General features: G+C 41.1%; 1 protein-coding gene across 1 annotated transcript in view; it reads left to right on the top strand.

Moving 5' to 3' along the window:
* The window catches only part of LOC139264386 (1-aminocyclopropane-1-carboxylate synthase-like protein 1), an 83,323-nt gene that overhangs the window by 29,949 nt on the left and 26,597 nt on the right, over positions 1–26,777 (top strand). The window contains exons 4-9 of the mRNA XM_070880755.1: positions 280–349; positions 1,599–1,665; positions 1,741–1,838; positions 1,925–2,002; positions 10,435–10,535; positions 12,571–12,654. Coding sequence (XP_070736856.1) covers positions 280–349; positions 1,599–1,665; positions 1,741–1,838; positions 1,925–2,002; positions 10,435–10,535; positions 12,571–12,654 — 498 coding nt within the window. The remainder of the gene's footprint in view (positions 1–279; positions 350–1,598; positions 1,666–1,740; positions 1,839–1,924; positions 2,003–10,434; positions 10,536–12,570; positions 12,655–26,777) is intronic.

Raw genomic sequence — 26,777 nt, forward strand, 5'->3', positions numbered from 1 at the left:
GTGCTATATAAATACAAGTAGTTGTTGTTGTTACATACTTGAGATTTTCCCCATTCCAGATATTTGAACATCAGCAACATTTCAGCTAACATACTGTTTAGATTCAGTTTATTACGATTTCAGTATTCAAACTGTAAGATACATGGTATTTAGAACTGGCAAGTAATTTCAGCTGTGTTAGAAAAAAAATCCTGTTTTTCTCACTAGGTTGAGTAAATGTATGTTATAATGATGGTGAACAGAAATTGTGTTATTTTCTATATCAACTGTGTGTTTCAGTTTCAGAGAAGAAATTGCCAAATTTCTCACGGAGTATGCTGGAGCTCCAAAAGCATTGAATCCGGATCATGTAAGCAATACCAGTACTTGGTTTTGCCTTTCATATTTAATTACCCTTTTAGGTTGGGAATGGGTGATTACGCTTGACTGAAGTCTGTCTTGTAACAAAACACTGTATAAGATGACATTTCAGTGACATAAGGAAGAGAATGAAATCACTTGGGGCTGGGACTTGGTATTTTCTTCATATTATTGACTTTTTAACCTCTAACATGTTATGGTCAAATATGCTAGCTGACAAATCTGTATTAAGAAGCTACAGTTTTAATCCCAATATCAGTCCAGAAATACAGAGCATGTTTCCTGAGGGTTGATGGCGAGTTAGTCCTATGTTGCTCCTGCCCATTTCTGATGCACTGTGCAACCAAAATACAGAAGTTATGACCACCCCAAAGAAATAAAGATGTGACTGCAATTGCTTAACATAATTTTGTTCACAAGAAAGAAAAAAAAAGACTTCATATATTGCAATTCTTTTCACTTACCACTGGTTCATGTTTTTTTTCCTGAATGATTATTCTCCTGATATGACAAACTTCCAGTGCTATTTATTAGTTGAAAGAAAGCCATGGAATTTATGGATAAGACTAGCTTGTAGCTAGTTGTTGTTCTATATACCAGTAGAAACTACTCTCAATATGTTTTTCCATACCCGGTGGTAGCTCCCCAATATTAGAGGTTACTAAAATAAAACATTCTGCTATTTCAGTAATGGTCAGGGCAAAAACATTGTACTGTTGATTCCTGGTATCAGTACTGGTGAAATCCAATCTATTGTCTGGTAGATTTTGTTCCATGACTAGTATGGCAGAGGTACATGGCAAAATAATAAATGTATTAGTTATTGCATTTAATAAAATTAAAATTGTCCTTTTCTTATTTTTACTGTTGGGGTGTATAAATTGTTTGCACCTGTTAAATTGAATGTCAATGTAAAGAGGCAGAGGGCCATGAATTTGAAGCCCAGGGCTTTATTTGAATTTGTCTTTGTGTCGGATATTTTGCCACTTCTCAGCCGAGTTACTGGATGCCTAAGCTATATGTTTCCTTCTAAACTTGCTTCAACTGCTAAGTATACATGATTGTGAAGAAATATTGTTCACATAGTCATGCCCTGTAGTCTAGAAGTTCTGTGTTGATAAGGGGGCTATGAAGGAATAATATTTAAACAAAATAATATACATAAAATCAAAGGTACTTTGTCAGCCCTAGCTTTTTTTTAACCACTGGTTTTGACTTCATTTCTCTGCCTTTTTTAGATTGTGGTCATGAATGGATGTTGTTCCATCTTTGCTGCACTTTCCACAGTTTTATTTGACCCTGGAGGTAAGTGCAGTCATTATTTTTTTTAATTTTGTTTAGCTTGTTTTTTTTTTATTCCAGTAATTTTTTTTTTTAAAGATGGCTACCTGATTCCAACTCCATATTTTGGTGGTGTGAACCCAGATATGTGGCTATATGGAGAAGTGCAAGCTGTGCATGTACCTTTGGATAGTAAGGTATGTGAATGCTGTTTTTTTAACTTAAAATTGTGGTGGATGCACTAAGATTTTTTTTTAATGTTTGTTTAAATATTTATTTCTAGATGTCAGAAGGTGAAAGTTTTCCCTTTCAGCTGACAGTGAAAAAACTTGAAGCAGCTATGCAGAAAGCAAAGGAGCAGGTATGCTTTGAAATGTTTTAGCTCCAATTGTGTTTTTATGCCAGTAATGCTTCATGGTTACAGGTGCACAATAAAGTAGTATGGTATGATCTTCAGGAGTTGGGTTATATCGTTCAACTAATTGCCATACAAGCATTGCTGGTATGAGCACAATTGGCATTGAAGTAGGGCTGAAAGCTTTAAATCTGTAAAATTATTATTGCATACATGTTAAATTAACACCTTTACATTTTCTGTGAATCGTCTAAATACCACACACACAAAAGGCATATTTTTAAAAATTCATTATAGAGAAACGACATTTCATGAACTAATTAAATATATAATTGACCATGCTTCTTATAGGCCATGGTAAGAAGTGAAAATGATTGCTTCTTCAATTTTGTGTAGTAAGTATGTAACATGACAAAACCAGATGTTTTGTGCTTGGAAACATCTTTCCTAAGTTCATCATATTCCCTTTTGTCATCCTTTCCTTTTATTGTTTGTGTACTTTTCCTTCAGTTTCAATTTTATCCTCACCTCTTTATTTATCCAGGGCACCTCATTCTTGGCTAGTTTTTTTTAGTGGAATATATTTCTCCTGAACGCTTATCAATCTTGCGTTTAAATATTGCTGTCTGTTCTACCTTTTCCAATATTTTTCTCCAGTTTACCTCCCTTAGCTGCATCCTCATTCCCTCAGTTGTTTTGATTTTCTCTTAATCTATTACTTTGTTCTTTGTATTATCTATATTCCTCTAAATCATATATCTTAAACCTTATTTGTATTATGAGCACTACTTTTTGGATCTTTTCCTGTGCTTCTTTCTCTTAGCTACAGGTACAGAAAATAATAAAAAAAGAATCTAAAAAGCTAGACTAGAATACAAGGGCGTAGAAGTTATGCTATAGCTATACAAAGCCTTGGTTAGACCACACTTGGAGTACTGTGAGCAATTCTGAGCACCACACCTAAGGAAGGATATACTGGCCATGGAGGGAGTGCAGCGTAGGTTTACCGGAATGAGACCCAGACTCCAGGGGTTAAGTTACAAGGGGAAATTACACAAACTAGGGTTGTATTCCCTAAAATTTAGAAGGTTATGGGGTGACTTAATCAAAAATTTAATGATATTAAGGGGAACAGATAGGGTAGATAGAGAGAAACTATTTCTGCTGGTTGAGGAGTCAAGGACGAGGGGGCATAGTCTAAAAATTAGAGTCAGATCATTCAGGAATGAAATTAAGGAAACACTTTTACACAAAAATGGTGGTAGAAGTTTGGAACTCTCTGCCGCAAACGGCAATTGATGCTAGATCAATTGTTAATTTTAAATCTGAGATTGATAGCTTTTTGTTAACCAAAGGTATTAAAGGATATGGGGCAAAGGAGGGTATATGGAGTTAGGTGGCAGATCAGCCATGATCTCATTAAATGGTGGAACAGGCTCGAGGGGCTTAATGGCGTACTCCTGTTCCTATGGGCTCAAGTTTCGACCTGAGTTGCTCCTATTTTTTTGGAGCTACTAGTTTAGAATGGAGCATCTTAGAAATTGCAATTCTCAGCATTTAGTTTGCTCCAGTTCTAGTCAGTTAGAATAGTTTCATTTTAGAACAGGTGTTTTTTTTCAAAAGGGGGTGTGTCCAGCCACTTACGCCTGTTTTGCAAGTTTAGGCAGCGAAAACTTACTCCAAATTAACTTAGAATGGAGTAAGTGTAGATTTTTGAACGCTCAGAAAAACCTTGCCTACACTTATAAATCAGGCGTAGGGAACGAGAGGTGGGGGGGGAGGGAAGTTTACAATCATTAAACACATCACTTTTACAAATAAAGAGCCATCATCAATAATAAATGATAAATAAATCAATAAATCAACCAATAAATCAATCAAAAAAATTAAAAAATAAAATATAAAAAAAATAATAAAAAATCAATCAATAAAAAATTATTTCTACACACCGACTGCAGCACCGGGAGCCCTCGAACAGCCTACTGGGACGGGGCCCTCCCCTAGTGTCTCTCTCTGTCAGTGTCTCTGTGTTTCTGATGGTGAGGGGGGGAGGGGAGGGGGGAGAGAGGGAGAGAAGGACGGGGGAGAGAGGAGGGAGGGAGGGGAGAGGAGGGGGGAGAGGCTGAATGGCTGGATTGGGCTGCTGAGGCTGAACGTGCCGGGTCAGGCTGCCGCCGCCGACGACACTTTGGGCGGGGCCCGCCCCCAGCGGGATGCCGGGCGGGCGGACCCCGCAGCTGACGGGAGGGTGAGGGGGAGAAGAGGGGTGGAGGGAGAAATGAGAGTGGGCAGGGGGGCAGGGGGGAGGGAGCTGAACGGGAGGGAGGTCCGAGTCACGATCTTCGTCCGGTTAGCCCATTCGGCCAGGGTTAGGGTCGGTCCCCTCCCACGCAGCCTCGGGGGCCTGGAGCTACTGCACATGCGCACATGTGCAAAAGTCCCGGCACTATTTTCAGCGCCGGGACCTGGCTCCGCCCCGACCCTGTGTGTTGCGCCACGCCGAGCATGAAGACGTCCTGAGGAGACCGGAGAATCACAAGGTAATTTTTCTGCGCCCTTTTTCTTCCAGTAAATCAAGGTGCGCCGTTTTTCCAGAGGGCGGAAACGCGGGTCCAGTTAATTTCCCATTACTATGTTTAGCTGTGCTTCCTTCCTTGTTGGGCTTCTTGTATATTAGGTCACAAAGGAATCTTTTACACACTGTAAAACCTTGATTTTCATCTCCTCTTGCACCACTTCTTGCCAGTTTATTTGGGGGTAGTTGAAATTCCCCATGATTGTGATTCTGTATTAGTCATTTCATGGATTTGCCTTCATATTTTTACCTCCACTTTCATTCCACTATTTGGTTGTCTGTCGTATACCCCAAATAGTGTGACCGATCCATTCCTAAACTTACTCTAAATACATTATAGCCTTCAATATTTAACTTCCAATCTTATCTTCTCTGCAGCCACATTGCCATTATCCCAATTCATCTATTTCCCCACTTCTAATTACTGCCTCCAATTGCCCCGTTTTATTGCTGATGCTCTGTATAGTGGAGTGCAGGCAATTGAATATGCTTTTAATTTTCATTACTCCTCCTTTATTCTCGTCAGGTATTTTATTATTACTTTCTACAACTTTTTTTGTTCCCTGAGTATTTATAATATCTTTATCTTTTTTTGTACTCTGACCTTTGCTCTCATCCCTTCTTTTTCTTATCTTTACTATTATTTCCATCTGAACCCACAAATACATTTAGAATTTGAAACAAATGTTGGGCTGGAAGTAGAAAATAGCAAATATTTATTTCTCTCTTCTTTAGGCACCACTTACCATAAACGAGGAATGCCAACCTCTTAGGCATTTATCAATACTTTTCATAAATGGCCACTTGACATGAAGTTGTTTAGATTTAGTCACCTTCCTGCCCAGAGAAAGTTCCTTGCTTTATCTGGTGATGCAGGTGTGAACCTACATTCCATTTTTTCCATGGTGCTGTTTGTTGGTACGGGATGTGCACCATATTTCTGTTTTCTGCACATTGCATCTGGTTTTATTGGTGTTTAAAACTGCATATGTTGTATATAGCCAAGCTACTACAGTTGGCAGGAGAAAATGTTTCAGTGCTTTCTGTAGAGTTTTTAAAACCATATATGAATGGTATGCTATATTAATTTATGAAGACTTCTGTTCATTTTATTTTGTAAGGTCAGTGTAACTTACTTTGTTTTACATGTATGCAATTGTTGCTGTTGTAAATTGTTGCTTACAAAGACTTTCTTCCAAAAGAGAGCATGACCTTTTGAAGTAAAATTCTGCAGCGGAGGTACAAATTTCACAGTACAGTCTCAATTGTGTTTTTTTTTTAAATAACCGCAGTAAGGAACTGCTTTGTTCAGGCCAAATATTAGCTGGCATTCAGTATCAAAAATATAGAAGCTAAGATTTGAACTGAACTAATTTTTGATGAATGGATGTTAATATTTAGAATTTATTTTTGTCCTATGTTTATCTCTGGGTGGGGATATTCATTTGACATGCAGGCTTTTCTGTATGTGTTCTGTATAGTTCATTTTACAAACTACTGAAATAAGTTTTTTTTTTATTCTATAAACTTTGAGCTAGTTAGCTGTAAAATGGAATCTCATTTTCAACAAAGCTGTTAGGAAAAAAAAAGGACTGAGCACTGATAATCAGCTTCTCCACTACCTTTTAAGTGTCCCTGTCAAAAAAGTGTTTGGTGTGAGTGTGTATACTTTAACAAAATATAGTTACATCCTTTCAAGTATAAGTTTAAATTAAATCAAAAGCAATTTGTTAGTGCATTAAGATCTAATAAAAGGTGAGCTTTGGGTATTTCTGTTTATTAACGCTCTAATGTAACTTTTTCCTTCATTTGTGGCTGTATGATTAATCTTTTAACACCATTTACCTTATTTAAAGAATTACATTATGATGAAAAGTGATACAATAAATGAAAACCCCAATAACAAGCTACTAATTTTTCAAAGGAGTATGAGTCAAAGGTGCCCTTCAAGAAAATTTTTGTTAATGTCTTTTTAAGTAATTTTTTCAATATTTATTTCCTTTTTGTATTTTGTTTTAAAGTCTACCTCAGATATTGCAACAGCAACTATGGTAGATGACCTGCTATTCTCAGACAAAGAATGGCCACTTAGGTGATGGTACCATAGACTTGTATCTTAGCTTGAGTCACTGTTTTCAGGAGAGAAGGAGTGATTAGTTGCAGCACTCCAAAATTACTCCATAATATACAGTAGGGCATGATACTGATTTCCACGAAGGAACAACAAATTCAGATTGTAGCAGTCAGCTAAGGAAATTCCTTGATCCTTTAGAAGAATTGAATTTTAAAACCATTTTGAAAGCATAGGATTAAGTCTCGAATGGTTGCTTTTGATTTATTTTAAGCTTCAATCTCTTGTACTTAATGACTTTTTATGAAGCAAAACAATGTTTCTCTTAAAAAGAAAAATTCTAATGTAGTGCTCTGTTAGAATAATTGCTTTTGATAAATGTAATCCTAGTACAAACACATTGAGTATTCTTGTTTTTAAAAAAAATAGATTTTTCTTGGGGGTGGGGTGGAGGTGGGGGAGCGTTTCTCTTTAGGAGGGAATATTATCAACAGTGCAATTGTCTGAATTGCGCTTGCATTGGTTATGAAAATGTGATAAGTGCTGCTGTGGGTACTTTTTTTTACCCTTTTAATGGTCTTTTTCTTGATACTTAGGATTTGTTGTTGCAGCATTTTTTTTTTAAAAGAGAGGGGGAAAATAATGATCAAAACGCAGTTGAGGTTAGATTATCATCTCAGGTTTTGCTGCAATGCTCAATAGAAATGTTTTATTTTGGCCCTGACAGACTGAACAATTGGTACAATGTTTAATCATTTGTGCAATACAAATTGTTGAAGGTTTTACCTTGTATTTAGCCCAGAATGATGGGCAGAAAGTTTGCTGTCTGTAAAGGTTCTACACAAAATTAATTTGGGCATCTCAGTCCAGTTCCCAGTGGACGTGGCTCCACAATACAAAACCACCACTAAATAAGTATCTCACTCAGTCTACATGATGGTTGGTGTGAGAAATGGAAATAATCATTCTGCTGTATTAAAGGATGCCACCCTGAGGTTGGGACTGCAGGACATTGTAGGGAAGAGGCAAGGGAGCTTTACTCTGTCTCTAACTCTGCTATACCTGACCTGGAAATACCTGATATGGAAATTGCTCCATTCCCCAGTACTAAACTCACATACCGTGATGTATGCAAAATTCATCAAAATACATTTTTCTTGCCTTTTTTTACAGCGTAGTTTGTTCAGTTTTACTTATTTGAACTTTTTTTTTAAAGATAGCAAGAGGTTATTTTGGTGTCTATTTGAAAAATTGAAAACAGAATTAAATACTCTCCCAGATCATGTCTGGTTTTGAAATTTTGCCACTGGCATTTCTTATTGGTTTGAGTTGGTTAGATTTAGATGACTGCTGAATATTTTGAGCTACCTTAAGTTCTTTTGGCCAGAAATGATCTTGTTTCCAGTTTCATAAGTGGAAAAATTGAGTAGCTGGGGCCTACATTGGCAGTGCATATGTCGTTCTGGCATAATTTACTTGAGTATTAGCATTGGAATATAAGAAATTACAGGAATAGGAAAAAACATCAGCCCAATAAACCATACATAAGAAACCTAGATCATTGCATTTTAAGTCAATTTGTAGTGTTTGCTTTACTGATTTTCTCTTGCAACCCATTTCTTAAGTCTATTACTTTGCCTAAATTTCCTATTTAACCCTAACTTTCAAATTAGTGTTTGAAATCTTGATCAGTGTGAACAGTTTGTATCAACCCCATTCATACTTGGGTAAAGTAATGAGATCACATTGAAATTCCCCAATTTTCCAATACAATTAAGCCCAACTTCCTTAACCTTTCTTTGTAACTTAAATTCTCAAGACTAGGCATCATCCTGGTTTTACTACACTGCTCCCTTTTATTTCCTTCCTGTGACTTGATGACCTAAACTCTACGTGGAATCTTAAGCAATACCTTATGATGGGTGTAAAACTCCAGAATATCGATTAACATTCTTCAGACTTGGCCAATTGCATTTCATAGATGATATTTCCCTGGTCCCAGCAGTTCAGAAACAATGATATCCCATTGATCATCTTCCTTTAGTCTTGATCTTTATTAGTACAAGTTTACTGCTCTTTTTGGGAGTATATTCTAAATAGTGTTGATCCTGCACACTGTGTGAAACCACACTTGCAGGGAGTGCAGGTCACAGATAACACTAACATTGTAACACCGGTTTTCCAATCCATACTTCCTGCAAGGGAGCATGGGATCATGGAATCACCTCTCATATGCACTATTTTGTAGTTGGATGGAGGGGAAGGAAGATAAATTTAACTAGTCTCATTTGAGATTATATTTCTAGTTCTGCAGTTGCACTGTAAATTCATTAACCTATTTTCATCCACTTTGTGTGCCTACTATATTTTAAAAACCGGAATCACATCCTTCTCCGTCTTTTTCCAATGGGTCCAAGTTCAGTTCTGTGAATGTCTTAATAGCTCATAAGTGGTGGAATTGCTTTTGTCGCTCTTCTGAGCTTTCTACAATGCATTAATGTCGTTTTTGAAGGTTGAGCCCCCCAAATTCTAAATTTTATCTTACTGATGAGTTTTGCTAAAGTCTGATAAAAGCCATATTTATGGTAGTTAGATTTGATTCTAGCGAATCTTAGGCAAGTTCTAAATGGTATTGAACCAGTCCAATCTAAAATATATGGAGGGAGAAATGTGCATGGTTTGCGGAGATGCCGCGTAGCGCTATGACATTCCCGAAGTTAGCACCCCAGATCCTCCCCTGAGAGGAAGTGAACTGTCTCTCGGAGGCGGTAACCCGAATTTAAGTTGCGGGGTGGGACCTCCGTGCAGGGTGCAGGAAGTCTCGCCTTGCCAAGGTTACTGCCCCCTAGTGGGCAATATGCAATATCACCCCCATTGATATTAATATTTGTGTCAAAGTAGGAAAGTTATCCAATCTGTAGCCCATTGTACAAAATGCTGGAATTTGGGTTTGTTTTCCACTTTTCCCTTCTCTCCTGAAAGTGCTGATCCTTGCTGGGCCAATTTTCTACAGGCAACAGCAGCCTCCCTGATATTTCACCAGAATGGCCATGTATCACTTGTGAACCTAGACAGTCAGTTATTCGAGCATGCATGGAGCAGCCACAACTAAATGCAATCCTACCTATACCTAATGTCCACAAATGCACGTTCCAGCTTGAGCCATTGGATAGCAGTAAGGAGCAGGAATCCAGACTGTTTAATTCCCTCCCCAGCTCAGGTTTTCTGATGCTAATTATAGCATTCCAACTATTGCCTTGCAGATTTTATTTCTATTTTTGTTCAGTTTTAGAGCATATTAGTTAGCACATGGATTGGGTCACTTAAGAAATTGGAAACAACATTTTTGCAGCCTGTTTGTATGATATAGCCACTAATTCTAATCTTGCATAAGTGATTTATTTCATGTAATTTAACTTGTATAATCAGTGCCCTAGCTAGTTTTATTATTTTCCACGACAGATTTTGGGGATTTTAGAGGAAACAATCTAGAAGGGAAGTCTTTAAATATGAAAGCGCTAGGTTTACAAAGCATTTATTTGCTGGGACCTAATTGATAAGGAAGGATTTATTTTTGTTTTAGAAGTGCTACACATACCTGTTTTAATTAGCTGGGGCACTGTATATCTTTCTGAAGTATCTTAAGTATTTGTAGCATGGTTGCAGATATTCATGTACAGATCATAATTTTTATTGGTGATTGTTTGCTTATCAAGGGGTGGCGACTAAGAAGACTCGCCATCCCTTTCTCACATCCTCAGCGTCTTCGACTATCAGTTTTTCTTTTTTCAGGGCATCAGAGTCAGAGCTTTAATCCTGATCAACCCTCACAATCCGTTAGGGGACATTTACCCTGAACAGTTACTGAAAGACTGTCTAGACTTTGCACACAGGTTTGAGTCCCAACACTGTTTGGGCTGCAATGTTTTCATATTGGAAATTTCAATACGAAATTAACTTTGGTAATCACCCTGCAGCACTGACCAAACTGTATTTGCATGTGGACTTAAAAAAATTATGGACAGGCGGCTACAATTTAAAATGCTTAAAACTAAAGTTTAATTATCCAAATTTAATCTCTTGAAGTATGAATGAAAGGATTTTGTGGTATGTCTCGCGAATCAACAAACTATTTAAGCAGCAATTCTGCTGTAGAATATGCTTGTATCTTAAATGTTCATTAAAAGTTAAGATCAGAGTGACTCAGTGGCATAGTGTGTTGGTGTTTCAACTTGCTGTATTATAGATGCAGTTTCGCACCACACATTTTCTTCTCACTTGGAGCTTCTGTTCTCAGCTGAAGTTTGGATACATGCCAGCAGGAAGGGAGAATTCAAGGATGAGTCATCTTGCACAACCAGCAACTGACTCAGGCATAGTATAGATAGAGGCCTGGGAGCAGGTCACTATCTGATCTTTGGGTTGGTGATTAGTATGAGGGTGGGAGTATGGAGGTTGGTCGTGTAAAACAAAGGCACGATATGGAAGTTATTACAGTACTAGACTGATATCATCTGCCTTCTAGCATACCAAGTGTTTTATGTGGATAGGATTAGAGCTGTGTTGTGCTACTTCATGGGGGAGGGGGGAATTGAAAACACTTCATATCCCACAGAAATTTACTTGTACTTTGCAGTAGTTTTAAATAATACGTGCTGTATGAAAAGATGTATAAAGTGGGTGATTACTAAAGCCTTTCAGAGCATAGCCAGGTTTCCATTAATCTGTAGAAAAAAACATGTGTGTAACAGCATTTTGGCTATTCTTGAACAGCTCCTAGTGGCACTTTAGCATGGCATTGGAGGCCTGGGTGCAGGTTCCATGGCTAGGTTTTTGGCTGCAGTTGGTGCAAGAAATTAGAAAATGGCAGGATAGAGCATGCTCACACTCAAACAAAAAGTGTGCTAGTGTATGTTTTTTATTTTTTTGACTTGTTTAGGCCAATTATTTTTAACCAAATCTTAATTTTTTTTAGAGGCATCTTGAGATCAATACATTTTTTATATAAAAAATTATAAAAAGAGATCAGAACTTTTGTTTTTAATTTGCTTTTAAAATGGTGGTGATCACCTCATTCAGGGAACATTGATGTGTGAGAGAGAGCCAAAATACTATTGATACAGTACTTCACTAATGAAGTTGTGTGTAATTTCAATTGTATATATTAATGCCATGTTAGGATCAATAGCTCATCTAAACCAGTTCCCATGATGATGTCATTTCTCACCGTTTAAATACAAATATTCTGTCTTTTTAAAAAAAAATCAACACATGGGGAAACAACCCTTAAATGGATTTAAGTTATGATCCTTTGTAAAAGACCCCTGAGAAGTGGAGATTTTCTCTTTATAATTTTAATAAGTACTTAAGATCCTATAGTAGATGTATACAAAATTGTCTTTGGGAGGAGAGGGGCAAAATTAACAATTCACAAGACCGAATTAAAAAAAAAATTTCATTGTAGGCCTATACATCCAAGTAAAGTAAATCAGTAGAAATATATTATGATTAGCATTCTGCATTGACGCATAAAAATACTTGAATGCTGCTTTGGAAAAATAGAAAGGTATCTAAAATATAAACTGACAAGACCTATCCAAAATGTGCAAAACTATTTTTAGTAACTTTGAATACTGACCATGCGTTAACATTAGGGGTGTGTGTGTGTGTATGCGTGTGTGTGTATGCATGTGCATGCATGCGTGTGAGTGTCTGTGAAAATGAGAGCAGGAAGACCCCAAGTGGATCCTTAAAATGGGTAAGTCAAATACTTGTGCTTTCATTCAGGATACTGGAGCAGAGGGATATTTAGGGTTAGAGAAAAAGGTTCAGTTCCTGACCCTTGCGAATTCAACTAATTAAAATATATAGGAGTGGTAATTTAACTTCTGAATGGCCTCTAACTTGCTTATTTTTGCTCATTTATAGACACAAATTGCATGTAATAATGGATGAAATTTACATGCTATCGGTGTATGATGACTTCAACTTCACAAGTATTCTTAGCTTGAAGTAAGTATGTGAAGCATATTAAGTAATTTGGAGTTGATCTGCAACTGAAGTAGGATAACATTTGCTATATATATAGTTTTGAAGAACACGTCTTCAGTCCAATTTAATTGTATAGTAATATCCTTGAGTTTAATAAAAAGTAATATTCATGGGGCTAAAATTCCGGTCGGAGGCTTTCTTCGGATGAACGCCTACGACCCGAAATATTTTTGCGAAAGTACCTGGTGGTCCCGGAGGCATCTTCGATTACAGTCGGAGACCTTCATTCGATGCGTAGCGTACGGGGAGAGGACTTACCCTTATGTGCGAAAAACTGGAGTCACGTGGGCCTGGACCACCAATCGCTCTGCAGTATTCTCATTGATAATCATGGGAACTATGTTTTTAAGAGTTCCCATGATTATCAATGAGAATAAACCCTTAGAACAAGAAACACAACATAAATAAATAAAACACCTCATATATTTAAAATGAATTGAAATTAAAGTTAATTAAATGCTTTAGAAAACACACATTTTTTGAAATGTTTTAAAATTATTGGCCCTGAAATTCCGGCCTGCCCAGGTCTGTACGCAGTTTCTAGCTGGAGCTTGACAGATCCTCCACATCTCGGGAGTGAGGACATTTGCATGAGGAAGATTGCGGTATTTACCCATATCTTGCCCAGTAAATGTCCTCAAAATTCTTGCGCCTGATAAAAGCAGACGCATAGCCTACTTTTACAAGCGTAAGAGTTTAAAAACATACAAAAATATAATTAAAGTAAAAAAAACGTAGAAACTTAGAAAATAGGTGCAGGAGTAGGCCATTCGGCCCTTCGAGCCTGCGCCATCATTCAATAAGATCATGGCTGATCACTCCCTCAGTACCCCTTTCCTGCTTTCTCTCCATACCCCTTGATCCCCTTAGCAGGAAGGGCCATATTTAACTCCCTCTTGAATATATATCCAATGAACTGTCATCAACAACTCTCTGCGGCAGGGAATTCCACAGGCTAACAACTCTCTGAGTGAAGAAGTTTCTCCTCATCTCAGTCCTAAATGGCCTACCCCTTATCCTAAGACTGTGTCCCCTGGTTCTGGACTTCCCCAACATCGGGAACATTCTATCCACATCTAACCTGTCCTGTCCAGTCAGAATCTTATATGTTTCTATGAGATCCCCTCTCATCCTTCTAAACTCCAATGTATAAAGGCCCAGTTGATCCAGTCTCTCTTCATATGTCAGTCCTGCCATCCTGGGGATCAGGCTGGTGAACCTTCGCTGCACTCCCTCAATAGCAAGAACGTCCTTCCTCAGATTAGGAGACCAAAACTGAACACAATATTCCAGGTGAGGCCTCACCAAGGCCCTGTACAACTGCAGTAAGACCTCCCTGCTCCTATACTCAAATCCCCGAGCATACCATTTGCCTTCTTCACCGCCTGCTGTACCTGTATGCCAACTTTCAATGACTGATGAACCATGACACTCAGATCTCGTTGCATCTCCCCTTTTCCTAATCTGCCGCCATTCAGATAAGATTCTGTCTTCGCGTTTTTGCCCCCAAAGTGGATAACCTCACATTTATCCACATTATACTGCATCTGCCATGCATTTGCCCACTCACCTAACCTGTCCAAGTCATCCTGCAGCCTCCTAGCGTCCCCCTCACAGTTCACACCGCAACCCAGTTTAGTGTCACCTGCAAACTTGGAGATATTACACTCAATTCCTTCATCCAAATCATTGATGTATATTGTAAAGAGCTGGGGTCTCAGCACTGAGCCCTGCGGCACTCCACTAGTCACTGCCTGCCATTCTGAAAAGAACCCGTTGATCCCAACTCTCTGCTTCCTGTCTGCCAACCAGTTCTCTATCCATGTCAGTACATTACCCCCAATACCACGTGCTTTGATTTTGCACACCAATCTCTTGTGCGAGACCTTGTCAAAAGCCTTTTGAAAGTCCAAATACACCACATCCACTGGTTCTCCCTTGTCCACTCTGGTAGTTACATCCTCAAAAAAATTCCAGAAGATTCGTCAAGCATGATTTCCCTTTCATAAATCCCTGCTGACTTGGACCGATCCTGCCACTGCTTTCCAAATGCGCTGCTATTTCATCCTTAATAATTGATTCCAATATTTTCCCCACTACTGATGTCAGGCTAACAGGTCTATAATTACCCGCTTTCTCTCTCCCTCCCTTTTTAAAAAGTGGTGTTACATTAGCTACCCTCCAGTCCATAGGAACTGATCCAGAGTTGATAAACTGTTGGAAAATGATCACCAATGCATCCATTATTTCTAGGGCCACTTCCTTACGTACTCTGGGATGCAGACTATCAGGCCCTGGGGATTTATCGGCCTTCAATCCCATCAATTTCCCGAACACAATTTCCTGCCTAATAAGGATATCCTTCAGTTCCTCCTTCTCACGAGACTCTCGGACCCCTAGTACTTCAGGAAGGTTATTTGTGTGTTCCTTCGTGAAGACAGAACCAAAGTATTTGTTGAATTGGTCTGCCATTTCTTTGTTCCCCATTATAAATTCACCTGAATCCGACTGCAAGGGACCTACGTTTGTCTTCACTAATCTTTTTCTCTTCACATATCTATAGAAGCTTTTGAATTCAGTTTTTATGATCCGGCCAGCTTCTTCTCGTACTCTATTTTCCCCCTCTTAATTAAACCCTTTGTCCTCCTCTGCTGAATTCTAAATTTCTCCCAGTCCTCAGGTTTGTTGCTTTTTCTGGCCAATTTATATGCCTCTTCCTTGGATTTAACACTATCCTTAATTTCCCTTGTTAGCAATGGTTGAGCCATCTTCCCCGTTTTATTTTTACTCAGACAGGAATGTACAATTGCTGAAGTTCATCCATGTGATCTTTAAATGTTTGCCCTTTCCTACCCACGGTCAACCCTTTAAGTATCATTTGCCAGCCTATTCTAACCAATTCACGCCTCAAACCATCGAAGTTACCTTTCCTTAAGTTCAGGACCCTAGTTTATGAATTAACTGTGTCACTCTCCATCTTAATAAAGAATTCTACCATGTTATGGTCACTCTTCCTCAAGGGGCCTCGCACAACAAGATTGCTAATTAGTCCTTTCTCATTACACATCACCCAGTCTAGGATGGCCAGCTCCCTAGTTGGTTCCTCGACATATTGGTCAAGAAAACCATCCCTTATACACTCCAGGAAATCCTCCTCCACTGCATTGCTACCAGTTTGGTTAGCCCAATCAATATGTAGATTAAAGTCATCCATGACAACTGCTGTACCCTTATTGCATGCATCCCTAATTTCTTGTTTGATGCTGTCCCCAACCTTACTACTACTGTTTGGTGGTCTGTACAAAACTCCCACGAGCGTTTTCTACCCCTTGGTATTCCGTAGCTCCACCCAGACCGATTCCACATCATCCAAGCTAATGTCCCTCCTTACTATTGCATTAATTTCCTCTTTAACCAGCAATGCCAACCCTCCTCCTTTTCCTTTCTGTCTGTCCTTCCTAAATGTTGAATACCCCTGGATGTTGAGTTCCTAGCCTTGGTCACCCTGGAGCCATGTCTCCGTGATGCCAATTACATCATACCCGTTAACTGCTTTCTGCGCAGTTAATTCGTCCACCTTATTCCGAATACTCCTCGCGTTGAGGCACAGAGCCTTCAGGCTTGTCTTTCTAACACACTTTGCCCCTTTAGAATTTTGGAGTAATGCAGCCATTTTTGCTTTTTGCCTTAGGTTTCTCTGCCCTCCACTTTTACTTTTCTTCTTTCTGTCTTTTGCTTCTGCCCTCATTCTACTTCCCTCTGTCTCCCTGCATAGGTTCCCATCCCCTTGCCATATTAGTTTAACTCCTCCCCAACAGCACTAGCAAACACTCTCCTTAGGACATTGGTTCCGGTCCTGCCCAGGTGCAGACCGTCCGGTTTGTACTGGTCCTACTTCCCCCAGAACCGGTTCCAATGTCCCAGGAATTTGAATCCCTCCCTTTTGGACCACTCCTCAAGCCACGTATTCATCTGAGCTATCCTGCGATTCCTACTCTGACTAGCACGTGATACTGGTAGCAATCCTGAGATTACTACTTTTGAGGTCCTACTTTTTAATTTAGCTCCTAGCTCCCTAAATTCGTCTTGTAGGACCTCATCCTGTTTTTTACCTATATAGTTGGTACCTATATGCACCACGACAACTGGCTGTTCACCCTCCCTTTTCAGAATGCCCTGCATCTGCTCCGAGACATCCTTGATCCTTGCACTAGGGAGGCAACATACCACCCTGGAGTTTCGGTTGCAGAAACGTCTATCGATTCCCCTTACAATTGAATCCCCTATCTCTATAGCTCTCCCACTCTTTTTCCTGCCCTCCTGTGCAGCAGAGCCACTCATGGTGCCATGAACTTGGCTGCTGCTGCCCTCCTCTGATGAGTCATCCCCCTCAACAGTACCCAAAGCAGTGTATCTGTTTTGCAGGGGGATGACCGCAGGGGACCCCTGCACTACCTTCCTTGCACTGCTCTTCCTGTTGGTCATCCATTCCCTATCTGGCTGTGTACCCTTTACCTGCGGTAAGACCAACTCACTAAACGTGCTATTCACGTTATTCTCAGCATCGTGCATGCTCCAGAGTGAATCCACCCGCAGCTCCAGCGCCACAATGCGGTCCGTCAGGAGCTGCAGGCGGATACACTTCCCGCACACGTAGTCGTCAGGGACACCGGAAGCGTCCCTGACTTCCCACATAGTACAGGTGGAGCAAAACACGTGTCCGAGCTGTCCTGCCATGACTTAACCCTTAGATAAACTTAAATTGGCAACAACAATGCTAAAGGTTACTTACTGATACGGAAAAGAAAAAGAAAAAGAAAAACTACTTACCAATCACCAGCCAATCACTTACCCCCTTGGCTGTGATGTCATCTTTCGATTTCTTTCTACTTTTTTGCCTCCCTGCTGCAGCTGCACCAGCTGGCCTCTTGTAGGCCTCACCATGCTGCCGCTCCTCCTCCCGACTCACTGCTGGGCTTCCTCTCCGACATTGAGCCTCTTGTAGGCCTCACCGCGCTGCTGCTCCTTCTCCCGACTCCCTGCTGGGCCTCCTCTCCGATGATGGGCCTCTTGTAGGCCTCACCAACACTGCCACTCCACCTCCCGACTCCCTGCACATTATTTTTTAAAATCCTGCCCACTACATTACATTTATTTTTAACCATAATTAAAAAAACTTTTTAAAAACTTGGAAAAAAAAATTCTCTCAGATATTTATTATAAATTTCAATTAATTTTAATTATGTGAGAGGTGTGTTTTTTATTTTTTATTAGGTGTTTATTGTGTTTATTTTTTTCTCATTAATAGCAATGAGAACTCATAGATACGGAGTTCTCATTGCTATCAATGAGAAAGCTATGGAATACAGTACCTGATTGTCTGAGCAGTCATACGTGACTGCACCTTCTGTGTGGGAACCAAGAGTACGGGAATGCGCTTCGCAGCGCGGGAAGAGAAGGCCTCCCCACCGGAATCGTAGGCTCCTCCCGGACCACCAGGTACTTGAGTAGAAATATTTCAGGTCAGAGCCTCCGACCGGAATTTCAGGGCTAATGTGTTTTAATACGGTTTAAAATAAACTTACTTTAATGGACAGGATTTTTAACATAAAAGTGTGTTTTTAAATTTCATTTTTATATGTTTTAATTCTCTTACATTGGTAAAAGTAGGCTATGCACCTGCTTTCACCAGGCGTTAAGTTTGAAGGTCATTCGCTGGGCATGAGTTGGGCAAATAGCCCAATCTCATCCGTGCGAATGTCCTTCCTGCGGGGATGCAGAGGCGTAAAAGCTGGTTTTCAGCACATGTGCATCGAGCCCCGAAAATCGTTTTTTGCGAGGCCTCGCCAGGTCCGTTCGCACTTCATGAGGCCGGAATTTTAGCCCCATTAAGTGCTAAAAAATACCTGGCTGTGCTTGACAATCAAATAGCTAGATTTTTTTCTCCTTATAATTCAGATTTTCCTATGAAAAATGTCTCCTGTGGTAAATAGAACCAGTGACGTTTACAGCACATAAGGCTAGTTGGCCCTTCTCATTTATATTCGATTTTTGCTTGAGCAATGTAAAAATAATTGCATTGTATTTAAAAAAAAAAAAATGTGTTCATTGGATGTGGGCATCGCAGGCAAGGCCAGCATTTATTGCCCATCCCTAATTGCCTTTGAGAAGGTGGTGACGGTGAAGGTACTCCCCTAGTGCTGTTCGGGAAGGATTTCTAGGATTTTGACCCAACGACGATGAAGGAATGACGATATATTTCCAAGTCCGGGTTGTGTGGTATATTTGGACTTTCAGAAGGCGTTCGACAAGGTCCCACACAAGAGATTAATGTGCAAAGTTAGAGCACATGGGATTGGGGGTAGTGTACTGACATGGATTGAGAACTGGTTGTCAGACAGGAAGCAAAGAGTAGGAGTAAATGGGTACTTTTCAGAATGGCAGGCAGTGACTAGTGGGGTACCGCAAGGTTCTGTGCTGGGGCCCCAGCTGTTTACACTGTACATTAATGATTTAGATGAGGGGATTAAATGTAGTATCTCCAAATTTGCGGATGACACTAAGTTGGGTGGCAGTGTGAGCTGCGAGGAGGATGCTGTGAGGCTGCAGAGCGACTTGGATAGGTTAGGTGAGTGGGCAAATGCATGGCAGATGAAGTATAATGTGGATAAATGTGAGGTTATCCACTTTGGTGGTAAAAACAGAGAGACAGACTATTATCTGAATGGTGACAGATTAGGAAAAGGGGAGGTGCAAAGAGACCTGGGTGTCATGGTACATCAGTCATTGAAGGTTGGCATGCAGGTGCAGCAGGCGGTTAAGAAATCAAATGGCATGTTGGCCTTCATAGCAAGGGGATTTGAGTACAGGGGCAGGGAGGTGTTGCTACAGTTGTACAGGGCATTGGTGGGGCCACATCTGGAGTATTGTGTACAGTTTTGGTCTCCTAACCTGAGGAAGGACATTCTTGCTATTGAGGGAGTGCAGCGAAGGTTCACCAGACTGATTCCCGGGATGGCGGGACTGACCTATCAAGAAAGACTGGATCAACTGGGCTTGTATTCACTGGAGTTCAGAAGAATGAGAGGGGACCTCATAGAAACATTTAAAATTCTGACGGGGTTAGACAGGTTAGATGCAGGAAGAATGTTCCCAATGTTGGGGAAGTCCAGAACCAGAGGTCACAGTCTAAGGATAAGGGGTAAGCCATTTAGGACCGAGATGCGGAGGAACTTCTTCACCCAGAGAGTGGTGAACCTGTGGAATTCTCTACCACAGAAAGTTGTTGAGGCCAATTCACTAAATATATTCAAAAAGGAGTTAGATGAGGTCCTTACTACTAGGGGATCAAGGGGTATGGCGAGAAAGCAGGAATGGGGTACTGAAGTTGAATGTTCAGCCATGAACTCATTGAATGGCGGTGCAGGCTAGAAGGGCCGAATGGCCTACTCCTGCACCTATTTTCTATGTTTCTATGTGTGTGACTTGGAGGGGAACTTGGAAGTGATGGTGTTCCCATGTGCCTGCTGCTCTTGTCTATCTAGGTGGTAGAGGTTGTGGCTTTGCGAGATGCTGTCGGGGAAGACTTGACGAATTGCTGCAGTGCATCTTGTAGATGGTACACATTGCAGCCATGGTGGAGGGAGTGAATGTTCAAGGTGGCGGATGGGATGCCAATCAGGCAGACTGCTTTGTCTTGGATGGTGTTGATCTTGAGTTTTGTTGGAGTTGCACTCATCCAGGCAAGCGGAGAGTAATCCATCACATTCCTAACTTGTGCCTTGTCGATGGTGGAAAGGCTTTGGGAAATCAGGAGGTGAGACACTCGCTGCAGAATACCTAGCCTATGACCTGCACTTGTGACCACATTATTTATGTGGCTGGTTCGGCTAAATTTCTGATCAATGGTGACTCCCAGGATGTTGTTGATGGGGTTTCGGCGATGGTAATGCCGTTGAATGTCAAGGGGCGGTTGTTAGACTCTCGATTGTTGGAGGTAGTCATTGCCTGGTACTTGTGTGACGCGAATGTTATTTGCCACTTATCAGCCCAAGCCTGAATGTAGTCCATGTCTTGCTGCATGGGGGCATGGACTGCTTCATTATCTGAGGAGTTGCGAATGAAACTGAACACAGTGCAATCATCAGCGAACATTCCCCACTTCTGACCTTATAAGAACATAAGAAATAGGAGCAGAAGTAGGCCATACTGCCCCGCGAGCCTGCTCCGCCATTTAATACGATCCTGGCTGATCCGATCATGGACTCAGGTCCACTTCCCTGCCTGCTCCCCATAACCCCTTATTCCCTTATCGGTTAAGAAACACTCTATTTCTGTCTTAAATTTATTCAATGTCCCAGCTTCCACAGCTCTCTGAGAATTCCACAGATTTACAACCCTCTGAGAGAAGAAATTTCTCCTCATCTCAGTTTTAAATGGGTGGCCCCTCATTCTAAGATTGTGCCCTCTAGTGGAGACTAATGTAGGTCTCTTGCTGTCAGAATCAGGTGAATTCATAATGGGGAACAAAGAAATGGCAGACCAATTGAACAAATACTTTGGTTCTGTTTTCACTAAGGAAGACACGAATAACCTCCCGAAAATACTAGGGGACCGAGGGTCTAGCGAGAACGGGGAACTGAGGGAAATCCTTATTAGTCAGGAAATGGTGTTGGGGAAATTGAAGGGACTAAGGCCGATAAATCCCCAGGACCTGATAGTCTGCATCCCAGAGTACTTAAGGAAGTGGCCCTAGAAATAGTAGATGCATTGGTGATCATTTTCCAACAGTCTATCGACTCTGGATCAGTTCCTATGGATTGGAGGGTAGCTAATGTAACCCCACTTTTTAAAAAAGGAGGGAGAGAGAAAACAGGGAATTATAGACCGGTTAGCCTGACATCAGTGATGGGGAAAATGCTGGAATCAATTATTAAAGCTGTAATAGCAGCGCATTTGGAAAGCAGTGACAGGATCGGTCCAAGTCAGCATGGATTTATGAAAGGGAAATCATGCTTGACAAATCTTCTCGAATTTTTTGAGGATGTAACTAGTAGAGTGGATAAGGGAGAACCAGTGGATGTGGTGTATTTGGACTTTCAAAACGTTTTTGACAAGGTCCCACACAGAGGAGATTAGTGTGCAAAATTAAGGCACATGGTATTGGGGGTAATGTATTGGCATGGATATCGAACTGGTTGGCAGACAGGAAGCAAAGAGTGGGAACAAACGGGTCCTTTTCAGAATGGCAGGCAGGGTTCAGTGCTGGGCCCTCAGCTATTTACAATATACATTAATGATTTAGATGAAGGAATTGAATGTAATATCTCCAAGTTTGCAGATGACACGAAGCTGGGTGTTAGTGCGAGCTGCGAGGAGGATGCTAGGAGGCTGCAGGGTGACTTGGACAGGTTAGGTGAATGGGTAAATGCATGGCAGATACAGTATAATGTGGATAAGTGAGAGGTTATCCACTTTGGTGGCAAAAACAGGAAGGCAGATTATTATCTGAATGGTGACAGATTAGTAAAAGGGGAGGTGCAACGAGACCTGGATGTCATGGTACATCAGTCATTGAAGGTAGGCATGCAGGTACAGCAGGCAGTAAAGAAAGCAAATGGAATGCCCGTCTTCATAGCGAGGGGTTTTGAGTATAGGAGCAGGGAGGTCTTACTGCAGTAGTACAGGGGCTTGGTGAGACCACACCTTGAGTATTGTGTGCAGTTTTGGTCTCCTAATCTGAGGAAGGACATTCTTGCTATTGAGGGAGTGCAGCAAAGGTTCACCAGACTGATTCCCTGGATGGCAGGACTGACATATGAAGAAAGACTGGATTGACTAGGCTTATATTTACTGGAATTTAGAAGAATCAGAGGGGATTTCACAGAAACATATAAAATTGGACAGGTTAGATGCAGGAAGAATGTTGCCGATGTTGGGGAAGTCCAGAGCCAGGGGTCACAGTCTAAGGATAAGGGGTAAGCCATTTAGGACCGAGATGAGGAGAAACTTCTTCACTCAGAGAATTGTGAACCTGTGGAATTCTCTAGCACAGAATGTTGTTGAGGCCAGTTCGTTAGATATATTCAAAAGGGAGTTGGATGTGGCCCTTACGGCTAAAGGGATCAAGGGGTATGGAGAGAAAGCTGGGAATGGGGTACTGAAGTTGCATGATCAGCCATGATCATATTGAATGGTGGTGCAGGCTCGAAGATGCCCAATGGCCTACTCCTGCACCTATTTTCTATGTTTCTATGTTTCCAATTCTGGTCTCCTTTCAGTGGAAACATCCGCTCTGCATCCACCTTGTCAAGCCCCCTCATAATCTTATACGTTTCGATAAGATCACCTCTCATTCTTCTGAATTCCAATGAGTAGAGGTCCAACCTACTCAACCTTTCCTCATAAGTCAACCCCCTCATCTCCAGAACCAACCTAGTGAACCTTCTCCGAACTGCCTCCAAAGCAAGTATATCATTTTGTAAATATGGAAATCAAAATTGCACGCAGTATTCGAGGTGTGGTCTCACCAATGCCCTTTATAACTGTAGCAAGACTTCCCTGCTTTTAAACTCCATCCTCTTTGCAATAAAGGCCAAGGACATTTGGAAAAGCAAAATTCGGTCAGGCAGAGTCAGCATGGATTTATGAAGGGGAAGTCATGTTTGACAAATTTGCTGGAATTCTTTGAGGATGTAACGAACAGGGTGGATAGAAACATTGAAACATAGAAAATAGGAGTAGACCATTCGGCCCTTCGAGCCTGCACCACCATTCACTAAGATCATGGCTGATCATTCACCTCAGTACCCCTTTCCTGCTTTCTGGGAAACATGTGGATGTGGTGTATTTGGCCTTCCAGAAGGCATTTGAAAAGGTGCCACCTAAAAGGTTACTACATAAGATAAAAGTTCACGGGGTCGGGGGTAATATATTAGCATGGATAGAGGATTGGCTAATGAACACAAAACAGAGAGTCGGGATAAATGGTTCATTCTCTGGTTCGCAACCAGTAACCAGTGGGGTGCCGCAAGGATCAGTGCTGGGACCCCAACTATTTACAATCTATGTTAACGACTTGGAAGAAGGGACTGAGTGTAACGTAGCCATGTTTGCTGACGATACAAAGATGGGAGGAAAAGCAATGTGTGAGGAGGACACAAAAAATTTGCAAAAAGGACATAGACAGGCTAAGTGAGTGGGCAGAAATTTGGCATGTGGCGTATAATGTTGTAAAGTGTGAGGTCATGCATTTGGCAGAAAAAAAATCAAAGAGCAAGTTATTATTTAAATGGAGAAAGATTGCAAAATGCTGCAGTACAGCGGGACCTGGGCGTACTTGTACATAAAACATATAAGGATAGTATGCAGGTACAGCAAGTGATCAGGAAGGCCAATGGAATCTTGGCCTTTATTGCAAAGGGGATGGAGTATAAAAGCAGGGAAGTTTTGCTACAGCTTTTCAGGGTATTGGTGAGGCCACACCTGAGGAATACATGCTGTTTGGGTTTCCATATTTACGAAAGGATATACTTGCTTTGGAGGCAGTTCAGAGAAGGTTCACTCGGTTGATTCCGGAGATGAGGGGGTTGACTTATGAGGAAAGGTCGAGTAGTTTGGGCCTCAACTCATTGGAATTCAGAAGAATGAGAGGTGATCTTATCGAAACGTAAAAGATTGTGAGGGGGCTTGACAAGGTGGATGCAGAAAGAATGTTTCCATTGATAGGGGAGACTAGAACTAGAGGGCATGATCTTAGAATAAGGGGCCGCCCATTTAAAACAAAGATGAGGAGAAATTTCTTCTCTGAGGATTGTAAATCTGTGGAATTCGCTGTCTCAGAGAGCTGTGGAAGCTGGGACATTGAATAAATTTAAGACAGAAATAGACAGTTTCCTAAACGATAAGGGGTTATGGGGAGCGGGCAGGGGAGTGGAGCTGAGTCCATGATCAGATCAGCCATGATCTTATTGAATGGCGGAGCAGGCTCAAGGGGCTGTGTGGCCTACTCCTATTCCTATTTCTTATGCTCTTATTCCATTGGCCTTCCTGATCACTTGCTGTACCTGCATACTAATCTTTTGTGTTTCATGCACAAGTACCCCCAGGTCCTGCTGTACTGCAGCACTTTGCAATCTTTTTCCATTTAAATAATAACTTGCTCTTTGATTTTTTTCTGCCAAAGTGCATGACCTCACACTTTACAACATTATACTCCATATGTCAAATTTTGCCCACTCACTTAGCCTGTCTATGTCCTTTTGCAGATTGTTTGAGTCCTCCTCACACATTGCTTTTCCTCCCATCTTTGCATCGTCAGCAAACTTGACTACATTACACTTGGTCTCTTCTTCCTATGGATACAAACCAATAGCAATGAAATTACTAAATGTAAAGGAACACAATCGCTGATCTTCTGATAGAATCCCGAAAGATTGTCATGTTGTAAGAGGTTTTTAACATTTACGTCCTCAAAAGAATTCCAGCAAATTTGTCAAACATGACTGCTCCTTCTTAAATCAATGCTGACTCTGCCTGACCGAATTTTGCTTTTCTAAATGTCCTGCTACTGCTTCTTTAATAATGGACTCCAACATTTTCCCAACCACAGATGTTAGGCTAACTGGTCTATAGTTTCCTGCTTTTTGCCTACCTCCTTTTTTAAATAGGGGCATTACATTTGCAGTTTTCCAATCTGCTGGGACATAGAAACATAGTCGTTAATATAGATTGTAAATAGTTGGGGTCCCAGCACTGATCCCTGCAGCACCCCACGAGTTACTGGTTGCCAACCCGAGAATGAACCATTTATCCTGTTTCTCTGTTTTGTGTTAGTTAGCCAATCCTCTATCCATGCTAATATATTACCCCCGACCCCGTGAACTTTTATCTTGTGCAGTAACCTTTTATGTGGCACCTTGTCAAATGCCTTCTGGAATATACCACACCCACTGGTTCCCCTTTATCCACCCTGTTTATTACGTCCTCAAAGAATTCCAGCAAATTTGTCAAACATGACTTCCCCTTCATAAGTCAATGCTGACTCTGCCTGACCGAATTTTGCTTTTCCAAATGTCCTGCTACTGCTTTAATAATGGACTCCAACATTTTCCCAACCCCAGATGTTAGGCTAACTGGTCTATAGTTTCCTGCTTTTTGTTTGCCTCCTTTTTTAAATAGGGGCGTTACATTTGCAGTTTTCCAATCTGCTGGGACATAGAAACATAGAAATTTATAGCGCAGAAGGAGGCCATTTCGTCCTATCGTGGCCGACAAAGAGCCGCATGGACAGCAGCCCTAAAGGTTACATATAAACCTATGAACAATGACGGAAAGGCAAAGAGCACCCAGCCCAAACCAGTCTGCCTCACACAACTGCGACACCCTTTATACTGAAACATTCTACATTCCACCCCAACCGGAGCCATGTGATCTCCTGGGAGAAGCAAAAACCAGATAAAAACCCAGGCCAATTTAGCGAGAAAAAATCTGGAAAAATTCCTCTCCGACCCATCCAGGCGATCGAAACTAGCCCAGGAGATTACTCTGGCTGTATTCTATTCCCTGCAGTACTTACCATTCTATTTGCGCCGTCCAGCAAAGGGTCATCCAGTCTAATCCCAATTACCAGCTCTAGGTCCTGCAGGTTACTGCACTTTAAGTGCCCATCGAACCATCTCTTAAAAGTGGTGAGGGTTTCTGCATCCACCACTCTGCCAGACAGCGAATTCTAGATCCCCACAACCCTCTGCGTAAAGAAGCCCCCCCCCCTCAAATCCCCTCTAAACCTTCCACCAACCACCTTAAAACTATTCCCCCTCATAATAACCCCCTCCCCCAATGGAAATAGACCCTTACTATCCACTATGTCCAGGCCCCTCAATATTTTGTACAACTCAATATGGTCTCCTCTCAACCTCCTCTGTTCCAATGAGAACAAACCAAGCCTATCCAATCTGTCCTCATAACTAAGATTCTCCATTCCAGGCAGCATCCTAGTAAATCTCCTCTGCACCCTCTCTAGTGCAATCATGTCCTTCCTATAATACGACAACCAGAACTGCACGGGACTTCCCCAGAATCCA

This window comes from Pristiophorus japonicus, chromosome 5 (genome assembly GCF_044704955.1).
Source record: "Pristiophorus japonicus isolate sPriJap1 chromosome 5, sPriJap1.hap1, whole genome shotgun sequence".
In the NCBI taxonomy this organism is placed as follows: domain Eukaryota; kingdom Metazoa; phylum Chordata; class Chondrichthyes; family Pristiophoridae; genus Pristiophorus; species Pristiophorus japonicus.